Here is a 23,900-nt window from a genome sequence, read left to right as displayed (position 1 = left end):
GGGCTCATAACCAGGAGGTCCCCGGTTCAAATCCCGGCTCGCTAACTGACTCACGGTGTGATCATGAGCAAGTCACTTACCTTGTGTTCCGTATTTCGGGTGAGATGTGTGACTCTGCAACTGATGCACAGTTCACACACCCTAGTCTCTGTAAGTCACCTTGGATAAAGGTGTCTGCTAAATAAACATGTGTATACATACATACAGTTTATTTAGCGGAAGCCTTTATCCAAGAATGTAGCGTTCCTGCGGGGTGGGGGGAGAATTAGGATAGTGTATTAGGGGTTGCAATGTGTGTGCGTGCATGCAGGGGGTTGCAATGTGTGTGTTGGGGAATTGGGACGTGGGTGTGGACTGTGTAAGGCGCGGGGGAAGCGAGGGCATATAAGGGGGTATTGTAGGGTACAGTGCTGCCGCGCCCAGCCAAAAAAAAAAAAATGTATTCTACTTCAAGTCCAGAGATGCGCCATATAAACCAATCTTTATGAACAGGGCGTGATTTGGTGGAGGGATTTCCACGGCTGCTTCCCCCCCGCCGTCCCCACCCAATTTACAATGATTTCTTCGGGAAATGTTAAACATATTTAAAATTCTAAATGTGCGCTGCATCATTCTTACGCAAACTGACTTAAAAAAGTATCGGTCTAAACACTTCAGACCGTAGTGGCACAATTGTATTAACAGGATTGTAAAAAAAAAAAAAAGTAATGGAGTTTGGTTTCACTGGAGCCGGATCATGAAGTTCGTCTGTATAAAGTGGATCAGGCTCGGATTCCACTCAACCGTCACTTCATTGTCATCCAACAGCAGTGCTGTACGCACCATAGCAAGGCAAATTAACCAATATATTTATTTATATTTATATATTTATTGCATTTATATAGCGCTTTTTTATACAAAAGTATCGCAAAGCACTGTACAGTACATAGCAGAAAAAAAGAACAAACCACAATACATTTGTATAGCATGTCACACATACAACTACAACAGTCAGACTATTTAAATAACAGTATACACATAATACAAAAGCAGCCATTTTAAAGTTAGATTAAAACCCACTAAGATAAGAAAGCCATTTTATAAAAGTGCGTTTTTAGTCTTGACTTAGTTGAAAACTGTAACGGTCACAGCATCCCTGACAAACAAAGGCAGAGCATTCCATAATTAGGAGCTCAAGAAAAATCCCTACCTCCCGTGTTGCTTTTGTTTACCCAAGAAATAAAAGCCCGGCATCCTGTGATCTCAGAGAGCGGTTTGGAAGATACAGGGTTAGTAACTCCTACTAATAACTAGGTGCTAATCCATTCAGGGTCTTGTAAGTTAACAGCAAAATCATAAAATCAATTCTATAATGCACAGGAGACCAAAACAGGAAAATATGTTCACTATTCCTGGTTTTAGTCGAATACAGCGGCGGTATTCTGAACAAGCTGCAAGCTTTTCAGAATGAAAATCAACTACGTCAGCGTCATTCAGTTGCTGTATTTCAAACCGTTATTTTGTATTATCATCGGAAGTGCATACTATACTAAAGAAAAAATAAATGAAGACAGAACACTAAAAGAGCCAAAGACTGAAACTTTTACCCGCCAAAAGCCCGAACTGACAGGCGCTGCGTGGCACCGCTGGGCATTTTCACGGTGCCATACCGCTAGTCTGCATCTGGACATACAGGAGCGGTATGCACTACGCGGTACAGTAGTTGTCAGTACCACACCGTAGGCTATGTACTCGAATATAAATTTACATATATGGCCAAAAGTTTTGCATCACCTAGTAGAATATTAGGATGCAGACATAGTTAAAAAACAAAAACAAAAAACAAAACAAACAAACAAACAAAAAAAACCTACATTAACATGATTTCGGTATTTTATTTAACATCATGCAATCTAAGAAGCTACAAAATGGTATATTAAGTATACCGGAAACTACAATAGTAGTATAGCATTAAATAGATTTCGAAATGTCACATTTTTCAATTTTTGGAAAACTACAAAGCGATATGTAATTGCAATATGTCAACGTAACATTATTAATTATGTAGGACGTGATGCAAAACTTTTGGCCATAGTTGTAATGCCCCCCATATCATCTACAAAATAAAAACACAGGTTTGTTTTTCTGTCATCTATATGCAGGTGTATGAAACGAGCAATCTGACTTCAGCAAAGAAACATACGTTGCTGACAGCAAGTAGCCTACTACTAAAGTGTTAGAAAATATTTCCTTTTACAGCCAGTTATTTAGTAAAAATAATAGTGAACTACAGAAATAATAATAAAAAAAGGCAGGAAGGATTAGGGCGATAGCAAGAACGTGTTGTCAGCACTTGACTGTGATTGGTTAATCAACCGATGCGACAGCCAGAAAAAATCACTCTGGATTCGATTTGAGTTGTACCGCTCAGCGGCACAGCGGGACTAGTGGTTTAGTCCCGCGCTGATCTGTCCAACACTATAAAAGCAGTGGCAGCGATACAGGCGGCAAAATGCCTCGCGCGCCTGTCTGTCCCGGGTTTTACCCAACGAGTCACCCGCTGAGCAGAGTGGAAAAAAGGTCAAGATTAACAACAATTAACTTCTGCAGATTAAGCTGTTAAAATACCTATGTTGTATTATGTACCATTTGTTGTTGTTACACTCTGTAGTTATCAATGAGGTTATGTGCAACAATGCAAGTACTTGTCATGAGTGCGTTTTAACATTATTTTAGTTTCTGTAAGCATAGGTAGTTTTTGTTATTGCCTTTTGATACCATATCCATAAAAAATAATTTCAAAATGTAACCTGACAAACCATTAGGATTCAAACTGCTAGTTTTCCCTTAAATTTCAAAACAGCCAATAAGGATAATGAGAGAAAAAAGTTGGATACAATGTTTTAAATAAAACGACAAATAAGACTTTAAAATTGTTGGCTTACTGTGTAACTGACTTTCATCAAGAAGAGGTTGTAGAAATTGAAATTCGTTCATTAATATAAATAGTTATGTTTTATTTTCAATACTAAAATGGTTTAATATTCGTAGTCTGCATGTTATTTAGCAGCACAGTTAGCAAAAAGACAATGTCATACAGGGAGGCACTCCTTCGGCGGTTTCGGTTTCTTCAGCCCGTCAGCTTTGGCTTTGCAGCAGCCCTGAGGTGAATAAACTGAACCTTTTTATACCTGACGCCCCACTGGAACACACCTACCTGCTGATTATCCACAGTTGGCAATCACACACAGCAAGCAGGCTCTCCCAGGAGTGTCAAGTACTTCATTAATTACAACAATTATAATAAACACACACTATTTAAAATACACATTTACACAAAAACCCCACTTCACGTGCAGGGCTCCTGCCCAGCCATAGCTACAGTAAGACGCCCATGGTTTGTTTCCCTTTTTGCAGCCCAGCTCCCGCACCAAACTCCCCTGACTACTTATCTACACAGTTCATTTATATGTACCAAGACCCAGCCCATTAATCCGCTGCAGCCACTCGCTATTGGATAAAACTGCAGCTGAAATGTCGGTCTTAACTAGTACAGAACTCGGTAACCTGTCTAGCTGACCTCCCCAAGATGGTTGCTGCAACCAGGCTCTATACCTACTGCACATGTCTATTGGTCAGTCTAGTGCCTCCGTCTGTCAGGAGGCCAGTTTTTCCACCCTACATCTTCCTTTTCCCTTTTACGAATTATATTTCCAGTATACTGTTTTGATCTATGTTGTCTTTACATTCTAGAGTTTTGATGTCACCCGGTTGGTAAAGGACAGCAATGTTATACAGGTTGACTTTACGTCAGCAATAACATATGCAGCTGAGCAAAGAGCAGCTCACGTCTCCTATATGGTGCCTCCGGAATGCCCCCCTCCTGTGCAGAAAGGAGAGTGCCATGTTAACTTCATCAGAAAGGTAAGAGCAGTGCTCAGGATCTCTGCAGTAGAGAACGGTGGCTTATCTTGAGGCATAGTTTCAAAAACTTAAACAGACCAGACTCCTGAATGCAGGGTGTGGAATAATGAACAAAACAGTAGCTTTAGAGAATTTTCTTTTGTAGATGTTTCATTTTGTGAATTAAAACCTGTTGCGCAAACACCCATCTATATATATCTATATATATATATATATATATGTATATATATATATATATATATATATATATATATATATATATATATATATATAGATAATATGTTATGGACCGATGCTGAAATGGGGCTGTTTCTGAAATGCCCAGGCAGTTCGCGAAGTGCCCAGCTGTGGTGGGCAGATGCTGAATTAGCATTGAATTTTATGTAATTTCGGCATCTGCGGGGGCAATTCGTCAACTGCCCACAGCCACCCGGGCTGATGATGAATAAAGATTTTTAACAGATACAGTATACTACTAATAGAGAGTGAATTACCTCTGTTGCCTGTAAGCGCAAAAGTGCACCACCATCGAGCCACCCATTGCCATGTTTATTTAAATAACTTAAATACTTTGTGTCAGCGCTAGTTTAGAGCAATGGTACTCAACACATCAATGCACAAGGTTATTTTCATTGTGGGTTAGATATAAAGGTGAGAGTAATTGGGGGAAAGAACAAGTCCAGAATACAGTGCAACAGTATTTTATTGTATTCTTATTGCAGTAATGCACTACAGAGTTCCGTTGAATGAGAGATCATTCAATATCAGCAAGAGACTAATAATCACAGTTTAAACGTGTAAAAGCCACCCAGTTAAATATAGTTTCCTGAAACCCAGGAAGAACGCAGTGCCAAACAACTCATTTATCATAGCAATGTTAGTCGTATTTTGGGAATACAACTGGAATAGAGAGGAAGTGCTGCACCAAGGAATGAAAGATGTCGCCAGTGAAGTTTGACCAGGACGCGGCTTCGTGGAAATTAAAGTTTAAAAGCATGACGTGGTAGATATGAACTCCTTTTTACATAACTGAGCTTCCGTATATTTGCCTGTTTTATGATCTCTGATTCAAACAAAGCAACTCTGACTGAGATCTGTGTGCATTACTGCAATGAGAATACAATACAACATTGCTGCATTTTATTCTGACCCCCCCCCCCCCCCCATCCTGTATCTAATCCATGATATAACCTGTGGATTGATATTTTGTTGAGTTCTGTGCGTTGCCAGAAAGTATTTAAGCGGTGCGCTTTTGCCAGAGGTAATTCACTCTCTATTAGTAGTATACTGTATCTGTTCAAAATCTTTCTTCGCCATCAGCCCGGGTGGCTGTGGGCAGTTGACGAAATGACATAAAATCCGATGCTAATTCAGCATCTACCAACCGCAGCTGGCACTTCGTGAACTGGGCATCGGTCCATAACATATATATGTAATTTTTTTCAAACCAGTTTAACCAGAATAGTAAGTAAGACATCACCGACTCGAGATAAAAAAAACAAAAAACAAACAAACAGAGAAATCAAATTTTGTTTTGGAATAATAAAGGCCTTAATGTAGAGTTTGTACTCTTTTGTGGGCAAAAATGATGTCATTTTTTACTCCTTTTTCTGTATGATTATGCTAGGAGTTACTATGGCTCATCTGTTGTTAATTTGATTGGGTTCATTCTAAAGTTCTAACCTTCACCAATTGATATGCTTATGTTTTGTTTGCAGGAAATAACCAGAACAGAAAAGCTGAAAAAATGGTTTATCTGTGTGCAATTGTAAACCTTAATTGTGTCAGGCAGACTTCTATTTAAGGTTTGAGTGTCCCTTGATAATGTAGATATAATAAAAACAGAACACTCGTGACTCTGTACAAGAAATGTTGACATTGAGAACTGCATATCTGTTTTTAGCTGTAGTGATCTTGAAAATGTAACAGGCATTCAGTCAGTGTTTACAGAATTCTGTGTGTGTGTGTGTCAGTCAGTGTTTACAAAATTCTGTGTGTGTGTGTGTGTGTGTAGGATGCATAAAAAAGGTTCTTTAAAGGGTTGTGTAGTTAATTTATTTCTATTTTAAACAGCTATAAAAATATTGCTTTACTTAAGGCTAGGAATACCAAATAATATATTACCATTTATAAACACACATACTGCATGTTTCTTCACTGCTGTATGTTTACCTATTTAATATTTTCTATGATTAAGTTAATTAATCTCTAAACTAAAATTGTATGTGAATAAATGACTTAACCTAATTGTAGCTGTCCCCTTTTACTTCCCCGGGCCCTGTTACTGTAAGCATGTTTTTACACATAGAGATGTAGGTGCTCATACAGTACAAGGGTTGGACAAAACCTTAAAAAAAAAAAAAAAAACAACAACCTGTTAACAATGATACACTAAACGAGTGTTAGCACAAATATACCTTTTCAATCTGTATTAACAAGCTTTGAAGACAAGGGAAATATACTATTATATAAACCCATACTTTATTCTGTAGGAGCAGTGCTCATTTAGTTGGGATTGGGGTCCATCATTCCCTACACAAGGAATCTGGAGAGGCATCCGAATCGAGGCCTATGATGTTTTTCAGCTGGTGTATCTCACTGCTACTCCTAGCTATGGTATGTTTCAGGATATCAAGTAACACACATAACCCTGCTCATGATAAATAGACATTTGCATGCTTTATTTGTAAACAGTGTTGTGCAACACCCTTTTTATGAGTGTTCATTCCTGGAATAATTTGTTTGGCAAGAGATTACAAAACAGTGGGATTTCGTGCATCCAAGTTTCCCCTAGACTCCATGTCAGGGAAGCAGTTACTAAACAATTGCTATATCTTGTGCTGTGAAATATTTTTTAACATAGTCATGTAATCATGATTGTTTTGATATTTTTATTCACACATCCTGGGTCATAAATCAACTGTGGGAATTAAACCGATCACACTTCACAAAGTGAAAACTGCCCTCTGTCTGTTACCTGCCTTTGTGTATCCACATCAGCACTCCCTCAACAAGTGCCATAATCTGTTCTTGTTTACATTCCTTTTCTGTTTTAGGTACCACAAACTGATAAAGTAACCCTTTTGCCTCAATCCTGTATTTGAGCTCTTAGAATCATGTCTAAACTTTTAATTACATCAGGTATTATTCTGAGCCCTGTTGTCATGAAAATTAAGGAAATCACTCTAATATTTCCTACCCATACTAAGTTGCCCCTTAAGGAAGAAAATTCCAGTGTTGATGAAACATTATTTCACTATTCTTGACCCTTAATTTGAATAAAGGTACAGTACTTTTGAATGTTTCATGCAGTTCTAAGATTGGTACTTGTTAAGGTATACATGTTTGCTTGTAATTATATTAAACACTGTGTGCTGGTTCAATTACAGATCACAATACCAAACAGTGGAACCTTCAAGTAGAGGCCTTCTTTGACACAGTCAGCCTTAAACCACTAGCAGGCCACGTGACCATTCACATCCCTAAACTGCAAACACAACAAATCTATGAGGTCACACTTCAGCCTGGACAGAGCAACAGCAAACTTATACTTCCTGTAAACAAGGTAAGAAGATACAGTAAAGGTGTACCTTTTGGAATATACCACACATCCTGTGTATAATGCACATTACTGCGGAATAGATGCCCTCTGTTACTGTTTCACTTCCTTGGTCGTTACCTCAGCAGTGTGTTAGGTGTTACAGCAGTGCTGCAAAGCATGCCAGTCATTAGGGGAAGTAGCTGGTTAGTTAATGACAGGAAAGAATGTGCTGAAGGCCTGATGAGAATTTCACTCTGACGAAATGAGAAGGAAGTGACTACCTAAGACTATAAATGGAAGGAGAGCAAAACACTGTAAAAGCGAATAGATTTTAAATTTTAACAATAATAATAAAGGCACTGTTAACCAGTTTCAAATTGTATCAAAACCCAGATTTATCTGGCATTACCTTGGTAACTGACCTTGTCTGTACAGCGGTTCTTGCCTTCCTGACGCAGTTAACTAGCAGACAGTAATGCCCTCTAATCAGTCTTCTATTGCTTACGTAAAGCATGCTGACTTTCTTTAGCCTACTATGTTGACAGATATCTTTTTTTTTTTAATGAAATTACAATTATATTTATATGTGGCATAGTGCTTGTGCCTTAAAGACAATTTTACTGTCTGTATTGTTTAGAGATTTGTATATATCTGTATATATTTATTTGTGTAAGAATTTTGCATACCAGATCATTTACATTTATTCCAAAGTGTGTGTTTTCGTCCCTCCTTTCCCTACTTTCCTTGCAGAGTCGATAAAGCAACGAATGCCATTTTAGCTTATTTAATCCAGTCAGGGCAAGCCTGTGTCATCAGGAATTCTGGGTCTCAAAGCATTTCTCTCAGTTTAGAATGTCCAATTATTTTTAGGCTCAGCTCTTCACTACCACCCCTACGCTGACTCGGGAGGGGCGAAGACGAACACACACTGTCCTCCGAAGCGTGTGCCGTTAGCCGTCCGCTTCTTTACACACTGCAGGCTCAACATGCAGCCACCCAGAGCTACAGCGTTGGATGACAACGCAGCTTACAGGCAAGCCCGCAGGTGCCCAGCCAGACCACAGGGGTCGCTGGTGCGCGGTGAGCCGAGGACACCCTGGCCGACCTAAGCCCTTCCCCCTTGGGCAGCGCTGGGCCAGTTGTGCGCCGCACCCTGGGAGCTTCCGTCCATGGTCGGCTGTGGAATAGCCTGGACTCGAACCAGCGACGTCCAGGCTATAGGGCGCATCCTGCACTCCATGCAGAGCGTCTTTACCGGATGCGCCACTTGAGAGCCCAACAAAAACAAATTTGATAGCAGATTGATTTCAATTGGCACTGCTTGTGTTGTTTGCAGTGATATAAGGATTGTCTTCTGCGCCTATAATTCTTTGTATTTTACCAATGAGTCGAATCAGGGCTGATGGGAACTCTCAAATTGCAATGCACAGAGTGTTAGTAGATGTTGTATACTGAACAAACATATAAACAAAAAGTTTTCATTGTCCTAATGAAAGAAGGAAAAAATGAGATGTGAGTCAGGCTCTTCCCATTGAACAAATTTCACCCAGTACCTGATGTCGCTATGTATGTCTATGTACTCACATTTCTGGCTTTTAATTCTGATGCAGACTGCCAATGCCGTGGTATAGTAACATTCTATATACTATAGGGGGCCCAAATTACAATTCGGGATGACCTCAGGGTTTATTTCTACCTCCTGGTATCATTAGCAACATTATTATTATTATTTATTTCTTAGCAGACGCCCTTATCCAGGGCGACTTACAATTGTTACAAGATATCACATTATACATTATTTCACATTATTTTTACATACAATTACCCATTTAAACAGTTGGGTTTTTACTGGAGCAATCTAGGTAAAGTACCTTGCTCAAGGGTACAACAGCAGTGTCCTCCACTGGGGATTATTATTATTATTATTATTATTATTTATTTCTTAGCAGACGCCCTTATCCAGGGCGACTTACAATCGCAAGCAAATACAAATACATTCATGTGTTACAATATAAGTCATACAATAAGAACAAGAAATACAATAATTCTCAAGTGTGACAAACCACAATTCAATAATACAGCAGATAATAGTGAAAGTTACATCAGGATATGATTAAAATTATATAACATTATATGTGGTCCCATTCTCTTGTGTGGAAGATTTTTTTTTTTAAACTGCCACACTCACAAATCTGATTTAAAAAGCAAATCACAGAGGTGCTCAGCCTGTGATCTGTAAGTAAATCTCAGGTGGTCCATGACAAACATGAACAAGGAGCAAGCTCCCTTTTTAATAAATATCAGGAGTATTGGTACTAGTGTAGTTTGTACTATTGATTTGGATGCTTTTGGTCACCTTGTAAACCACTGATATACAATTTGCTAATCCTTGATTTAAAGAGTAAGTAGTGGGGTTCCTACACGTCCCCATCTGTTGCTACAACTGTTTAAATAACGTACCTGGGTTTTTTTTCTTTTCATTGCTAACATCCTGACAACTGTTTGCACTCGTAACTTTAAAGTCTTTTCAAAATGTCCGCTCTACGTGGGGACGTATAACGCTATATAACCCTGCTACGTACTCTTTAACTAACACTATTGTTCCTGTTGTTTTACTTTCCAGATCGTTCCTCTGGAATACTGGTGGCCTAGCGGACAGGGGAACCAGACTGGGTATAACATGACTGTCGCTGTCTCTGTGGCTGAAGGATACAGTATTGAAAAAAACATTATGGTTAGTTTTTTTTGTTCTTCTTTGTTCTACTAAAAGGTACTGCATTTTCAAAAACTCTCAAAACTGAAGCATCTTTTATATATTCCTTATGATGGCTTAAGCAGAACAAGATAAAAACACAATGGTCAGGTTTTTTTTTTGTTTGTTTTTTTGGGCAAAGCCCCTGCAGCCAGTATCACAGTCTTGTATCTCAGAAACTGTTTAAAGGAAGTAGTAACTTTGTATTTGCAGTATTAAATAAACCCTGTTTGCTAAATGTGTTGACATTGACCTGTGACCTGTGATTTTTCTAGTTACAGCTGCAGAGACAGTTACTGCTTTAATGTTTGGTTCATAGCTATATTTTTTTCTTATGTTTACTATTCAATCTAACATGACATACCAGGGATACTTTGGGGGTGGAGGACCAACCGGCCATTGCTTTTCATTGTGATTGCGAAATGCACATGTTCTTACTGGACTTTACTCATATAAGCAAATAGTTACTATAAGGTTTAACTGCTCTTAGTCGAATTCGCTCTTACTTATAAGTTACTGTTTGCTCTTACTTGAATTGATTTTATTGTACTTTCATAACTGCTCTTATCTGTATTATGATATTCTGCAATGTGATATTTTATAATGCGATACTTTGTACTGTGATAACTTGTAATAATTGTAAGTTGTCTTGGATAAGGGCGTCTGCTAATAATAATAATGCTAACGGTGTCAGCCTGAGCGCGCTCCTCGATTCCTGATTGTCTGTAGCCTGATAACAACCACTGATTGTAATAGAGGCCTGCAGACCTCATTGTGTGAAACCTCTTATTTACAATGACTGCAGAGTTCTTGACAGTGAATGAAAAAAGGCAACATGGGTATCCCAATTATCACAGTGTTTGCAAAGGTATTTTGGAGCGTTTCAGAATCCGAATTGGAGACTGTATGAACTTGAAACCTCTTTTTAAAACTAATTTTAAGTCATTGTCATTGGCTTCATTTTAGTTTTTCATTCTATTAACACTTTTTATACAAGATATCCTTACAATATTGGACATAACCAACCTCATATTTTGTTTGTGTCGAACTGCAAAATGGTGTGTTTGGTATTAAAATGCTTAAGTAGATATTTTAATTGAGCCAGTATAGTATTTATTTTGACAATGACACAGCAGGAGAGGTTGCTTTCTTTTTACAGTAGCAGCAGAAAACTTAACCCTTTGCGGCTCATTTATTCAGCGCCTGTCAGCTGCTTCAGGTCTAATTTATTTTCACATGAGCTGTTTATTTTACATACCCTGTTTAAAAGTAATTTTATTCACAGTAAAACCGGTTTAAAAGGTGCTGCATAGCAACAGGACACTCAGTACTGCATCTCCGGCCCTGCCCCACTCCATGTTCGCTGTATTTATCACATATCTCTTCATAGTAGTGCATACTGATAATTCATCTCCTGATCACTTGATTTATCACCAAACTCCTCAATAACACTATCCAAGCCATTATTTTATTACTATAACATCTCAAAAAGCTTGGCAAATGTCCTCGATTTACTTTGAGTGCTGGATGCTGAAGCAGTTATCTTGTTTGTTTATGTCCGTGTTATGTCTGTGGTGAAGGGACTATGCGTATTGCTTAGATCCGCCTCTTTTTTTCTGATTCTCTCTGCCATTGAAAGCTTTTCTCTGCTTTTTCCGGAGAAAAAACGACTAGGGACCATTGATTGACGCCGTTTTGATGATGTTGGACAGGGTCCAACATCGGCCCGGAAAGGAAAAATTGTAATGTCGGACCTGGTCCGACATAGAACCGCGAAGGTGTTGTTATTCACTTTTGATTATAATGTATTTTTATTGGTCTAAAATTACATTCCGTACAGTAAATGATATTAAGCTGGAGAATGTTGTTTTAAGTACATTTCAATTTTAGAAAATGCCCCTCATTTAATGTAAATGTCTAAATTTAAATACATTCAATGTGAAAGCAAGTAAACGAGTATAATAACAGAAAGTGAGATTTTGCTCATCATTATTCCGTCATAACTTTTGGAATAAGTTATGCCTTTTCATAGTGCATAGTGGAAATAAGTTTAGTGGAAAATAGGCTTATTTTGTCAGTCTGTTCTTTGCTATTCAGGTGTATTTCCGCACAGTGGAGTTGGTACAGGAGCCCATTCCAGGATCCCCTGGCCTCAGCTTCTATTTCAAGATCAATGGACTGCCGATTTTCCTCAAGGGCTCAAACTGGATCCCGGCGGATTCATTTCAGGATCGAGTCACCCCTGAAATGTGAGTGTTTTATTAGCTTTGGAGGTTATACAACAAAACTCAATAATGAATACTGTAACTCAATATTATTTGTTTATTTAGCAAACGCCTTTATCCAAGGAGACTTACAAAGATTAGGGTGTGTGAACTATGCATCAGCTGCAGAGTCACGTACAACAAAGTCACTCCCGCAAGACTGAGTACAAGGAGGTTGAGTGAATTGCTCAGGGTCACACAGTGAGCCAGTGAGTGAGCCAGAATTTGAACCGGTTACCTCCTGGTTACAAGCTCTTTTCTTTAACCACCGGACCACACGGCTTCTTAAAATAATAATGTATTTATTTGGCTGACGCTTTTCCAACGCGAGTTACAATTGGTTATTTTACATACAAATTATGGTACCCATTTATACAGTTGGGTTTTTACTGGAGCAATACATTGCTCAAGGGTACAGCAGCATTATAGCCTTGATCCTATTTCCAAGTAATTTTAGTAATTGTATGTTCCCTATCAAGATAGCTCCAGTAAAATCCAGCTGTGTTTTACCCTGGTGGGTAGACAATATGTTCACTTCAGTTCTCAGCGATATAATTGAAATGTTTACTCTAAAAGCAACATTCATTTCGCAAAATAAGTTTGGATTCAAATTAGATTATTTGTTTAAGGAATTATAATATAAAACTGCCTCATCAATTGTGGGTTACTAATCATTCAACATAATTCTACTTCTCGGGCATCCATTTTGAATCCAGTTTAAATACATTTAAGGTGTGCTTCTCTGCTTGTTTCCTAGCTTAAGAAATCTTCTCCAGTCTGCTGTCGATGCCAATATGAACACATTGCGTGTCTGGGGAGGAGGAGTTTATGAAATGGATGAGTTTTATGACATCTGCGATGAACTAGGAATTATGGTAATTGGAAAGAACCATTGTCATTCACATAATGTCATAGTTTTGTCAGTAATGGCTAGATATGAAAGATCTTTCTTTTTTTATATACAGTTCCATAAAGTCATCTCATCTGTGCTGTGCCATTGTTGTATTTCAGATCTGGCAAGACTTCATGTTTGCTTGTGCCCTTTACCCTACTGAGAAAAGCTTTATAGACTCAGTGAGAGAAGAAGTTACTCATCAAGTAAGTGTTTCTTATTTGTAATGTACTAAAATACATTAATGGCATTGAAAAATACGTTGTCAAAAGGGTTGTCATTAAATGTATTAAGTTACTTGTAGTATTTCTAGAAGTACTAGACACACACTTTACATTACATTACATGTGTTACATTTCAGTATCTTGGATCCCCATTTGGTTATTGGATATGTTTCGATTTTATTTATTTATTTAATTTGTCTATTTGTTTATTTTGAGAAATCAATGATGCAATATAACTTGTTTTTTATTATAGTATATTCATTTATTTTATTAAAAAAGAATAACCAGGAATATAATAAATATAATAATCTTAATATTCCGTTAGAGATTTCATCATCTCTAACTTTAAACACTCAATCATCAATTCTGAAGAAAAACTGTGAGTAGACTTTGTTGGAATAGCACAGGAATAGCACAGACAGTAAGCACAGTAGTAGGTCCTTCATACAGAACTCTGTTAGTGTTAGCTAAAACATTTGTCTACGTGACATAAGACACAACAACAAATGGCTGCAGGCCTTATCAAACATCAGTAAAATTGTTGGCCAGCAGTATTTCTATAATGCTACATGCTTATACAATTACATTCAAAATGTAAACGTATGCAAATCATTTAGACATTGAGGTCCAAATTTATAAAGGGGAAAAACCGACCGCAAAAAGCCACGTAATGTGCATGTTCAGTACGGCCGCACTCATCGTCAAAATAACAACCTATTTTATAAGACTAGTTAGGTAAAGCAGGCGATTCCGCAATCAACAAATTTAAATACCACTCATCGCAATTAGCGATGGAGAATTACACACCTCTCACAATAAATATTGGGTTTGGGTCAACGCTGCGTGTTAGGCTACACATTCCAAAAGAAAATGAATGGCACACAAACACCTCAGCCTGGTACTAGCCATGGTGATGAGGATGCTCGGAAGCGAAAACTGAAATTTACCAGTACTTGTAACGCATGAAGATGTGTTACAAGCTCGAAATACATCAGCAGGACAAATGAATAAAATATGGAATGTGTGGTGGCTTCTTAATAAACAAATGTACCACTTCAGAGTTTGTAGTAGGTTGCTTATACATTACGACACATCATCCAGTTATTTTGTATAGAATAACTCCAGGCATATAGACTTTTCAAACTTCAGAAACAATAAGTTTTATTTACTTACATCCATGGCAGTCTAACGGGTGGATAATCCTTCCATTGTTGTACAGCAATATGTTCAGCAACGATACAGCTGCATACGAACAGTCTTCACTTTAACTACGACATATCTTCTTAGACTTATGCAGTTACAGCTCTCCTATTTCTTATGTTTGTTTGTATTTATTACTCTATGTATGATTTTAAAGCATATCTGTATGGTATATATGGTCGAAAAACTGTACTTGCTCTAGCTACAAACTAACTGTGTCATCTGTCCCTCTGTCCTTTTTTTTACCGTTTTTTTTCCAACTCGAATTTAACAATAGTGTCTGAACCAGTATTGTTAAATACCAGAATGCCATATTACAAAAAACAAATTCTGTAGGCAATACTAAAATGACGGTGAAGGATGAGCCCTCATTGTATATGAGACTTTTTCTTTCATGCGCCTCGGAATATATCGGCCCATCTTTTCTTAATCTCCTCCACCGTTCTTTTAATAATGCCTACACTCTACGAAGTAAAGGCTCTCGTTAGAACCTTGCTTTGTCACTGTGGGGAGATCTTTTCAGGTGCTTCTAAGAACCTTTTTTTACATGGATTCTATATTCTCTATTTGCAGACTTTCTGTTTTGTCATGTAAGCTATGAAACACGTATTGAAAATTGGACTGACTTGATTAGAAGGGTTAAAAAATGAGCTCTTTGCAAAATTTTATTAAATGTTTCTTTGTCCTTGAAAACGATGTCTCGTTGCAACAGACAAGTCTCCCACATCGCCTTGCCTTTTATATAGCCTATCGTCTGACTGCAGCAAATTAACACCTGCTTTTCAGAGTTCTTAAAATAATCACGCAAATATGAGGCCCACAATTACAGACAGCTTTAATAAATTAGACGGAATATTTAATAGACCTAATTTGCAAAATCCCCTCCCAATTTTAGTGGTTTCATTCAGAAACGCCCCAGAATTACTTATGCATATACAGAATTACATATGCATCATGGGCTAAAGCGCACAGACATTGCCCCCACAAATCACGTATTAATTGCGTGTTTATGCCATTGCGTGTGTTTTATAAATCCCATCCAATAATTCAGAACCCTCGCGTGTTTTACGACCTTACGGTTGTAAAACATGTGCAATCCTTTTATAAATCTGGGCCTTAGTGTTAAATCTGTTGTACCTGTGCTGGAAAGTGACAAGGTGATAGCATCAACAGCATCTGGTTGTTTCAAATTGTTGTTGTTCTCAACAAAGCAGAAGTTCATAGTAACAAGTGTGTGCTTCGTCTATGGACCACTGAGTGGTGTTGTTGTGTATTGGGTGAAGCTATTACTTTCAAGCATCAGAGAAGTTATATTCGCAAAATAAGCATTGGAATTGGTTGAATTTACTGCACATTCTTTGTCAAACAGCAATCTCAATACATCATACAGCACAGGAACAACACTGAAAAACAACACTGAAAAACAACACTGCCGGTCAAAACTGTAGTCCTGAACTGGACCACCACATTTACAATATTATCAATTGGTAGTGCAGTATGACACAGTTTATTTTAAGCATGAATGTATATAGAACATTTTATCAAGAAATTATAATTTTTACTGAAGCAAAAATGTTACTCGTTTTATTGGTTTCCTTTCCTCATTTTTTAGTGTCTGATTTATCTTCTTGGAACCTACTCTCAGGATTAAAGTGGTGATAGTTGAAGCCACTTTCGTTTCACCACAGCTGCTCCAAGCACAGGCTGCTTTTTGTTTCTAAAGTTAGAACTAGATATCTTCTTTCTTGGAAACGGTTGTAACTTTTTAGAACTCGCTGTTTAGTGTTGACCAAGAACTGGTAACCGAACCCTGGCAGTTTTTTTTTTCCCCTACACTCACTATCTCATCATTCCAACATAGGACTCGCAGTCATAACATTTTCTTTCTGGACTTTCAGGGTATGAAGGAAAGGTGGTAGTTTCCGCAGGTGTTTCGGCGTCGGCCTCACAGAACCCCACAAACACTCTCATGTAACTGAAAGCATTGGGTCTGCATGGAAACTGAAGCTTAAGAGTGTCACTTTTGAGGCAGATTTGCTGGGAAGTGGAAATAAGCGATGGCAGGATTCAAACTACCAGTGCATTACCTAACATCAGTATATGTACTTAAAGGTTTATAGACTATTTTGTTGTTTTTAAATAACCTAACTTTAGGTTTGCTGTTTTCTCTGCTCCACATTTTTTCCTGTGCTGCTGTTTTCAAGTAAAACCACAATCCTTTGCTGTTGCTATACTTGAATGTTCTGAAGCACTACTCAACTCCAGCACTGCCCCCGAGGTGACTTGAGTAGCTCTGATTCATACTGTAGCTGCCTGGTGTAATTAATTGCTGGTGACTAGAAACTTCTTGTTGATCTGGGGTGGTTGCATAGCACTGTATTTATTATCTGCTTGAGTGCTGGAATCTAAACTGAGGTGAACACTGTGATCCCTGACAAACAACCTACAGGTGAGAAACTGTACAGTATTTCCTAAACCCCACCACCATATATTTTGCATATATTTTACCAACTGGTAGTGCCAGAGTCAGTTGCAAGTGAGCAATCCTTGACTAGCCCACGACACCTCAAAAGGGCTCGACAGTGATTCTGGCGTCCTAGCATCACCCCCCTCCGTCCCCCACTCAACTCAGCCCAGCTTACTTACGTACATCAGCGTTGCTTTCTTTCTATTGTGCTTGAGATCCCCAACCAGAATCTTTCCGTCTCAACTACAGACAGTTGCTGCTCCTTTATACTGCTTCAGACAAGTTCTTTACTGTGCGACACAACTCTTGGCCATTGAACCCAACGTCTTTGAGAAACCGGGTTGTAGAGTGCGCCACAAATCCTCGACAACCCATCTCCACTGGGTCAACCCGGACTCTCCATCCCCGCTTCAGCAGCTAGTTGAGCATACCTCAGTTTCTTCCTCTCATTCGCCTCACCCACAGCATCCTCCCATGGCACAGTTCACTCTACCAGGTGAACAAGGCGTGCTGATCCAGACCACAAGACAATATCTGGTCGAAGGTTAGTGGTGGCAGGTGGAAAAATAAGCCGTTGACCAACATCTGACAGCATTTTCCAGTCTCTAGCATCTTCCAGTTGTCCTGGGCGAGGATTGGTTTTAACACCTTTTCTTGGTGGTTGCTCTCCTGGACGAAGGAATGTTGTATTTTGTGTGTAATGTTTTGATGGAACTGGTGGCAACTTGTTGGTAATGTTACGCTTGTCTTCCAATGCTAAGGCCAAACATCGCAGCACCTGGTCATGGCGCCAAGTAAACTGTCTTTGGCTAAGACTCACCTTACATCCTGTCAAAATGTGCCTTAATGTTGCAGGTGATGAACACAAAGGACATGAGGGATCCTCGCCTACCCATATAAACATAGGCAGCTTAATAAAGGTTCAGGATTATTTAGTGGATGTTTTTTTCCCAATTAAACTGAATATATGTAACAGTTAAGTTTTTTTTACAGCGAACAATGTAAACAGTAGCTAACTAATACATAGAATATCCCATGTCCCCTTGATCTAGTTAAAGTTCGAAACTGTAGAGGTAAGGATCATATACCGAATACAGCCAGGCCATTTTAAATACTGTGCTAAATATTTACCAACTTGAAGAATAACTGCATACTTTAGCTAGGGGGTTTAGGTAGTGTACATATTGGCTAAAGTTCATTAGATAGTATAGTAGGCTAGTATCAGGGGTAGTAATACTAAAATAATTTATTAAAATTATTTGGCAAACCTTTTGACTAGAAGTCTTTCAATGTCTTCAATGCTATTCTCAGTGTCTTTCTTTTATTAATATTGTTAGTGCTACTGCTTATTCTGCCATCAAGTGTTTCATGGATAAAGGTGTACCAAAACCAAAATGTTTTATTATATTGGTGTAACACAATGTAATTGAAATCTTTGGTGACTAAAGTGATGGTCAAAACACCAAGATTATATCTTTGTATATAGAGTTGTGACTGGTTGGGAATGGGATAAAACATACATTGTAATACTGTTATAGAAGTTCAGTGTCTGCCTGAATAACTCTGTCAAGTTTTCCCAATATATGTTCATTTTAGGTGAGGAGATTAAAGTCCCATCCTTCTGTCATTATATGGAGTGGAAACAATGAGAATGAGGCTGCCATTGCCAGCAACTGGTTCAAAATTCCATCATCAGAATGGCCGATTTACATCAAGGACTATGTGACTCTGTATGTGAACAACATTAGGGATATAATTCAAAATGTAAGTAACACCTGGGTGCATGGGAGTGAGGGTGTCTGACTGAAAATAACCAGGCATTTGTGCACATGGCATCTTTGACCTCTGTACTGTAAGCCTGGATTGGAATCCGGCGGGTGACAACGTCAGATAAGATTGGGGGTTCTCAACATTAATTGGCTCACAAAATCATCACAGACATGTTAAGGGCAGATTTGCAGAAATTCTTAGTAGAAGAGTCATGGAGACTGAACTGCTGCTTCATTACTAAGAGGGCGGCAGGCTTATGGCATGCTAACAGGACACACTGCCAATGCCTGTACAAAAACTATTGTGCCGATAAACAAAGACTTTAGTCTCCAGTGCCACCACATACAGACATGCACGTTACACAGTACTTGAAAGGTTACAAATTTGGGGAAATACAAAATTTGGGGAAAATTGAGAGTTTATCAGATTATTGCCAAATGAAATCCGAAACATCTATAGTAGTCTAAGAGTGTATGCTAAAAGATGCAAAATCAAGGTTAATGCTGGGGTATTATCTCTATTATAAATGCTATTGGATATAATTGTTGATTCATTTATGAATGATGGTATTTTGTAGCATGTACGTCCCTGGAAGTTTTTTAATGGTTCCATGATTGCTAAGTCAGCAATTAAGCCCATGTCTTTATTTGTTGGTGATTGTGTGCTGCTCTGGCTGTCTTCCGGGACCCCCTTGGAAAAAACAGATGCAGATCTCTATGGGTTCACATCCTGGTTAGACAATAAAGAATGGCATTTTCTTTAATTTAGAGGTTTGCATTTAGAAAATCAAATAACTAAGAAGAGACATGTTAGGTAGGTTCTTGTAGGAATAGTCTACATAGAACCCAACTTGATTTTAGTCTCTTCAGTGTTGCTAGTTGACAAATTTGCTCATGGACACTGAATAAGAATGACCCTTATCGGTCCATATGAGCTAGGTCTATACCCATTATGCGTTACTGTATTAGTTGTAAAAGTCTGTCTCAACAGTGTGGCCTAGTGGTAGGTACTATGGACTCAGAGCTAGAAAGATCCTGTTATCAAATCCTTGCTCACCATTTGATGCTGGTGATGACTCACTGTTCAGCATAACCTTGTACGCTGCCTTGTGAAATGTATTATGCAATAGAACCCCAATGAAGCCTTGTGCATAACCTGGTAGTGTCAGAGAGGAAAGGTTTATCAGCTAGCTGGGTAATCAGATTTTTATTGTGATTATAAACTGGTTATGCCTTTTTGTCTGAACTAAGGTAATTTGGCATTACTGTGTTCCACAAAATAAAAAAATGGAAAATGGTTTTACCAGTTTCTCTGAAACTTAAGGAAGTAAATGTTGAAAATGATAAAAAAAATAAAATACAGTGCTCCATTGTAACAACAGCCTCTATAAGCCACCACCTCAGTTGAAACTGCCACATTTTCTAATTGGTGTTACCTGGCATCTTAAAAAGTGGGCACTATTTAATATATGAAGGAACATTTGAGTATCAATGGCTCATTACAGCTCACTGATAGAGATATGCTTGCCGGACAGTATACAAGTAAGTATTGCTATTGCATATGCTTCATTTTAATGTTTTCTTACAGGAAGATAAAAGTCGTCCGTATCTGTCATCAAGCCCCACAAATGGAGAGGAATCAATTAAGGAAGGATGGGTAGCCAAAAACCCTTATGATACCAACTACGGTGACACACATTTCTACAGCTACCTCGACGACTGCTGGGACTGGAAGAGTTTCCCAAAGACCAGGTTCGCCTCTGAATATGGTTTCCAGTCCTGGCCATCTTTTTCGACTTTACAAAAGGTAAATTGTTGTGTATATTTAAAGCCTACTTACTTGCACTGAAATAAGAAATAACTAGTTTTCTGTCATAGTGGCCTCTATAATTGACCTTGACATTCATTTTGTTTATCTGTGCTTCTGGCACAAATGTAAGCTTAAGGGAGTTGTCTCTTTCTATTGAAGCCTGTTTTATGAGTTTTGGTTCCTGTTTTGTTACAGGTATATAATGATTCCACCTCCCTTATAATCTGCAGCAGTGAAAAGATAAGCTTTTTGAGTCTGTTTGAATATTAATACTCTACAGGAAACAAAAAGGTGTTGTCATTGTGTATGCAAACTTGGGAAATTACCATTACTGGAAGTGGGAAGCATACAAAAAAATCACATATTATAATGTATTAAACCATTTGATTTCATTAAGAATGTAACTAATTTATATGTAATGTTTAACATTTAATTAACAAGGAAAACCTCTGTAGACAAGAAAATATTAATCATTACTTAATTATTCCTTTTAGTTTTAGCCATGATTTGGTTCTCAACCTGTGGCATGTTAAGTACATTTGTGAAAACATTTTCAAATAGTTCTCTCTTACACTGCAGTTGTGTTTTATAGGGAAACTGCTAATGTTAAATTTTCAAATTTGAGCTCTTATATTACACTGCAGAGTAAATTTTAATAGTTTTAAAACACTAACAGGTTTATATTTATTTGACAAAACGCGCACTTGGCGAAAAACCCTTGATAAATTTGATCAAAAGTGTCATGAGTTAAAAGTCTAAATAATTTAAATTACATTACATTAATTTATTATAAACTCTATGCCAAAGAGACCTCAATGCAATTTGGTTGGGCTGTAATATGGGCACTGTGGGGGTTGGCCCACATGACAATGGTGAACAGGTTGAGACCTCTTGGTTTAAACCAATGCACAAAGTTGTCCCTTCCAGTCCTGGTCTACATTATGTAATAGCCTTTTTACACCTGCACCCCCGAGCCGAGCCGAGCTCTCACAGTAGGGCTCTGGCCTCGCAAGATATCTGGTACTGGCTCTGTGCTGAGCAAGGCTGGGAGCAGGGTTAACTCGTACTGTCCGAAACAATAAAGTCTACCAAAAGATTTCACAGGAATTGAGAAATATGGGACTAAACTGCAGCTTAGTGTGTTAACTGCAAGATCTACTGCTGTTTCAGTACTTGTATTCCATATATTTTTTCTAATGAGTCCTTAACAGAAAAAAATTAATAATAATTAAGATACATATATTTGAAATGTGCATAGTGTCTGAAAATCACATTCAATATGGTAATTTTTAATTAATGTTGCATGTATAAAAACAAGTTGTAAAGATAAATATATTTAAATATGTTACATTTTAGATTTTGTTTTTTAATAGGCCTACTTTAAATCTATTTTTCTGAAGTGTTTACTGACATTTTTCAAATACTGTCTGTAACTTTATGAAGTTATTATTATTAGTCGTAGTTAATTTAACTTTAATAATATGAAATGATTATTTGGTTTGTATTTGCATTCAACAACATGTGAAAAACAAATACAAACAAGAATTAAAAAAAAAAATTTTCACAACACTTTTGGTAGACTTTATAGTTTCTGACAGTATGACTCCGTGATCCATTCTCAAAACAAATCCACACCACTCCTCTGTGTGCCTGTGTCCACTGAATTTGACGTCACGTTCCACAGTGCAGCTTCTACTTTGAACAGTGGTACGAACACACCTGAGCAGCGCTGGCTGGGTTCGGCTTTGTTCCGACTCGGCTCGGCTCGGCTCTGGTGTGAAAAGGCTATAATTGAACCAATCAAACCTCCCTAAACCTGGAGTTTAATGATGGCCCTCCAGGACTGTGAACCCCTGGTTTGAACCATTCCTGTGTATAAACCTCCCATTGTAACCACCTTCTGTTAATTGTGGTCCTGTGTAACAGGTTTCTATTCTTGAAGACTGGAATTACTCCAGCAATTTCACTGCTCATCGGCAGCACCACAGCAAAGGAAACAAGGAGATGATGGAGCAGGCTGCCCTTCACTATACCCTTCCACAGTCTACAGACCCCTTGCAGAAGTTTAAAGACACATTGTTCCTGACACAGGTAATGCCAAAGGTGTTGAACTGATTCAGCAGAAGCAGAAATAAGCCCAAATGGAGGAGTTAGGTCGCACATGTCTCAAACTGCCCGAAAGAGTTAGTGGTGATGTCAAAACATCTGAGGTGCATACATCTTTTACCACACAGCCACAGGTATATCTGGAGGTGTTCATGCTATCACTAACTCCTTCGGGCAATGACAGACAAGATCAGAAACAAGCCGGGCCCAATGTAATTAGTCAGGGAAAAAAATCAGTTTTAACCGTTACTTTATTTTTTGACTGTAGATGAGAGAACAAATTGCCTGGTCACCCAGAGAACAGGATTAGAAGTTCCAGATATGCAGTGCCAGGACAATTGCAGTGTACAAGTAAAATAATGTTTATGGACATATTGAGAATGACTGCCTTCTAAACAGACCTTACTTGTAGAACACAGGCAGTACCGAAACTGAGTTTGCATGTATCACTGCTCACAGACTCACACTGGCAGGTGAAATGCTGCTACAACTTTAATGCAAAAATTTAATTTGGTTACTAGGGAAGTGTTGTTTTTTTAACCAAGCTTACTGTGTACCTTCACATATAAGTTACTAATAACCCTTTCTGGACCAGATACACATGCCTTTTTGGACCTCAATACACAGCTTACCTAGTGTTTAACGGCCTACAGTATAGTCAGTTTTTCCAGCACAAATACACTCTCAGCCAATCAAGTGCACCCTTTCTCTTTATTGTGGTTGAATATGGGACATTGCAGGTGTAACCTTTTACAATCTATACAAATTCACTAATTCATTATTTTTTTGCCTAGGAGGTAACTCATTGGGAACTAATTTTATTGATTTAAAAAATAAATTAATAACACCCTAACAATGTATGTAATATTGTTAAAAAATTGATCAATAAACAACCCCTGGGGAAAAAATGCTTCAAAAACAAAATAATATTTGGATAATAAATGTGTCTGTAATAAGATCTTCTTTTAATCA

The 23,900-nt window shown here is 38.1% G+C and overlaps 1 protein-coding gene across 3 annotated transcripts in view; it reads left to right on the top strand.

Annotated features, from left to right (window-relative positions):
* The window catches only part of manba (mannosidase, beta A, lysosomal), a 44,520-nt gene that overhangs the window by 9,968 nt on the left and 10,652 nt on the right, over positions 1–23,900 (top strand). For all 3 annotated transcript variants that reach the window (XM_034013619.3, XM_034013618.3, XM_034013620.3), the window contains exons 4-13: positions 3,733–3,903; positions 6,396–6,519; positions 7,293–7,468; positions 10,068–10,178; positions 12,294–12,445; positions 13,218–13,335; positions 13,472–13,558; positions 18,840–19,007; positions 20,601–20,819; positions 22,749–22,913. In XM_034013619.3, coding sequence (XP_033869510.2) covers positions 3,733–3,903; positions 6,396–6,519; positions 7,293–7,468; positions 10,068–10,178; positions 12,294–12,445; positions 13,218–13,335; positions 13,472–13,558; positions 18,840–19,007; positions 20,601–20,819; positions 22,749–22,913 — 1,491 coding nt within the window. The remainder of the gene's footprint in view (positions 1–3,732; positions 3,904–6,395; positions 6,520–7,292; positions 7,469–10,067; positions 10,179–12,293; positions 12,446–13,217; positions 13,336–13,471; positions 13,559–18,839; positions 19,008–20,600; positions 20,820–22,748; positions 22,914–23,900) is intronic.

The sequence above is a fragment of the Acipenser ruthenus genome, chromosome 2 (genome assembly GCF_902713425.1).
Source record: "Acipenser ruthenus chromosome 2, fAciRut3.2 maternal haplotype, whole genome shotgun sequence".
Taxonomy (NCBI): Eukaryota; Metazoa; Chordata; class Actinopteri; order Acipenseriformes; family Acipenseridae; genus Acipenser; species Acipenser ruthenus.
Note: the sequence above shows the minus strand (reverse complement) of the source record. Positions and strands in the feature narration are given on the sequence as shown.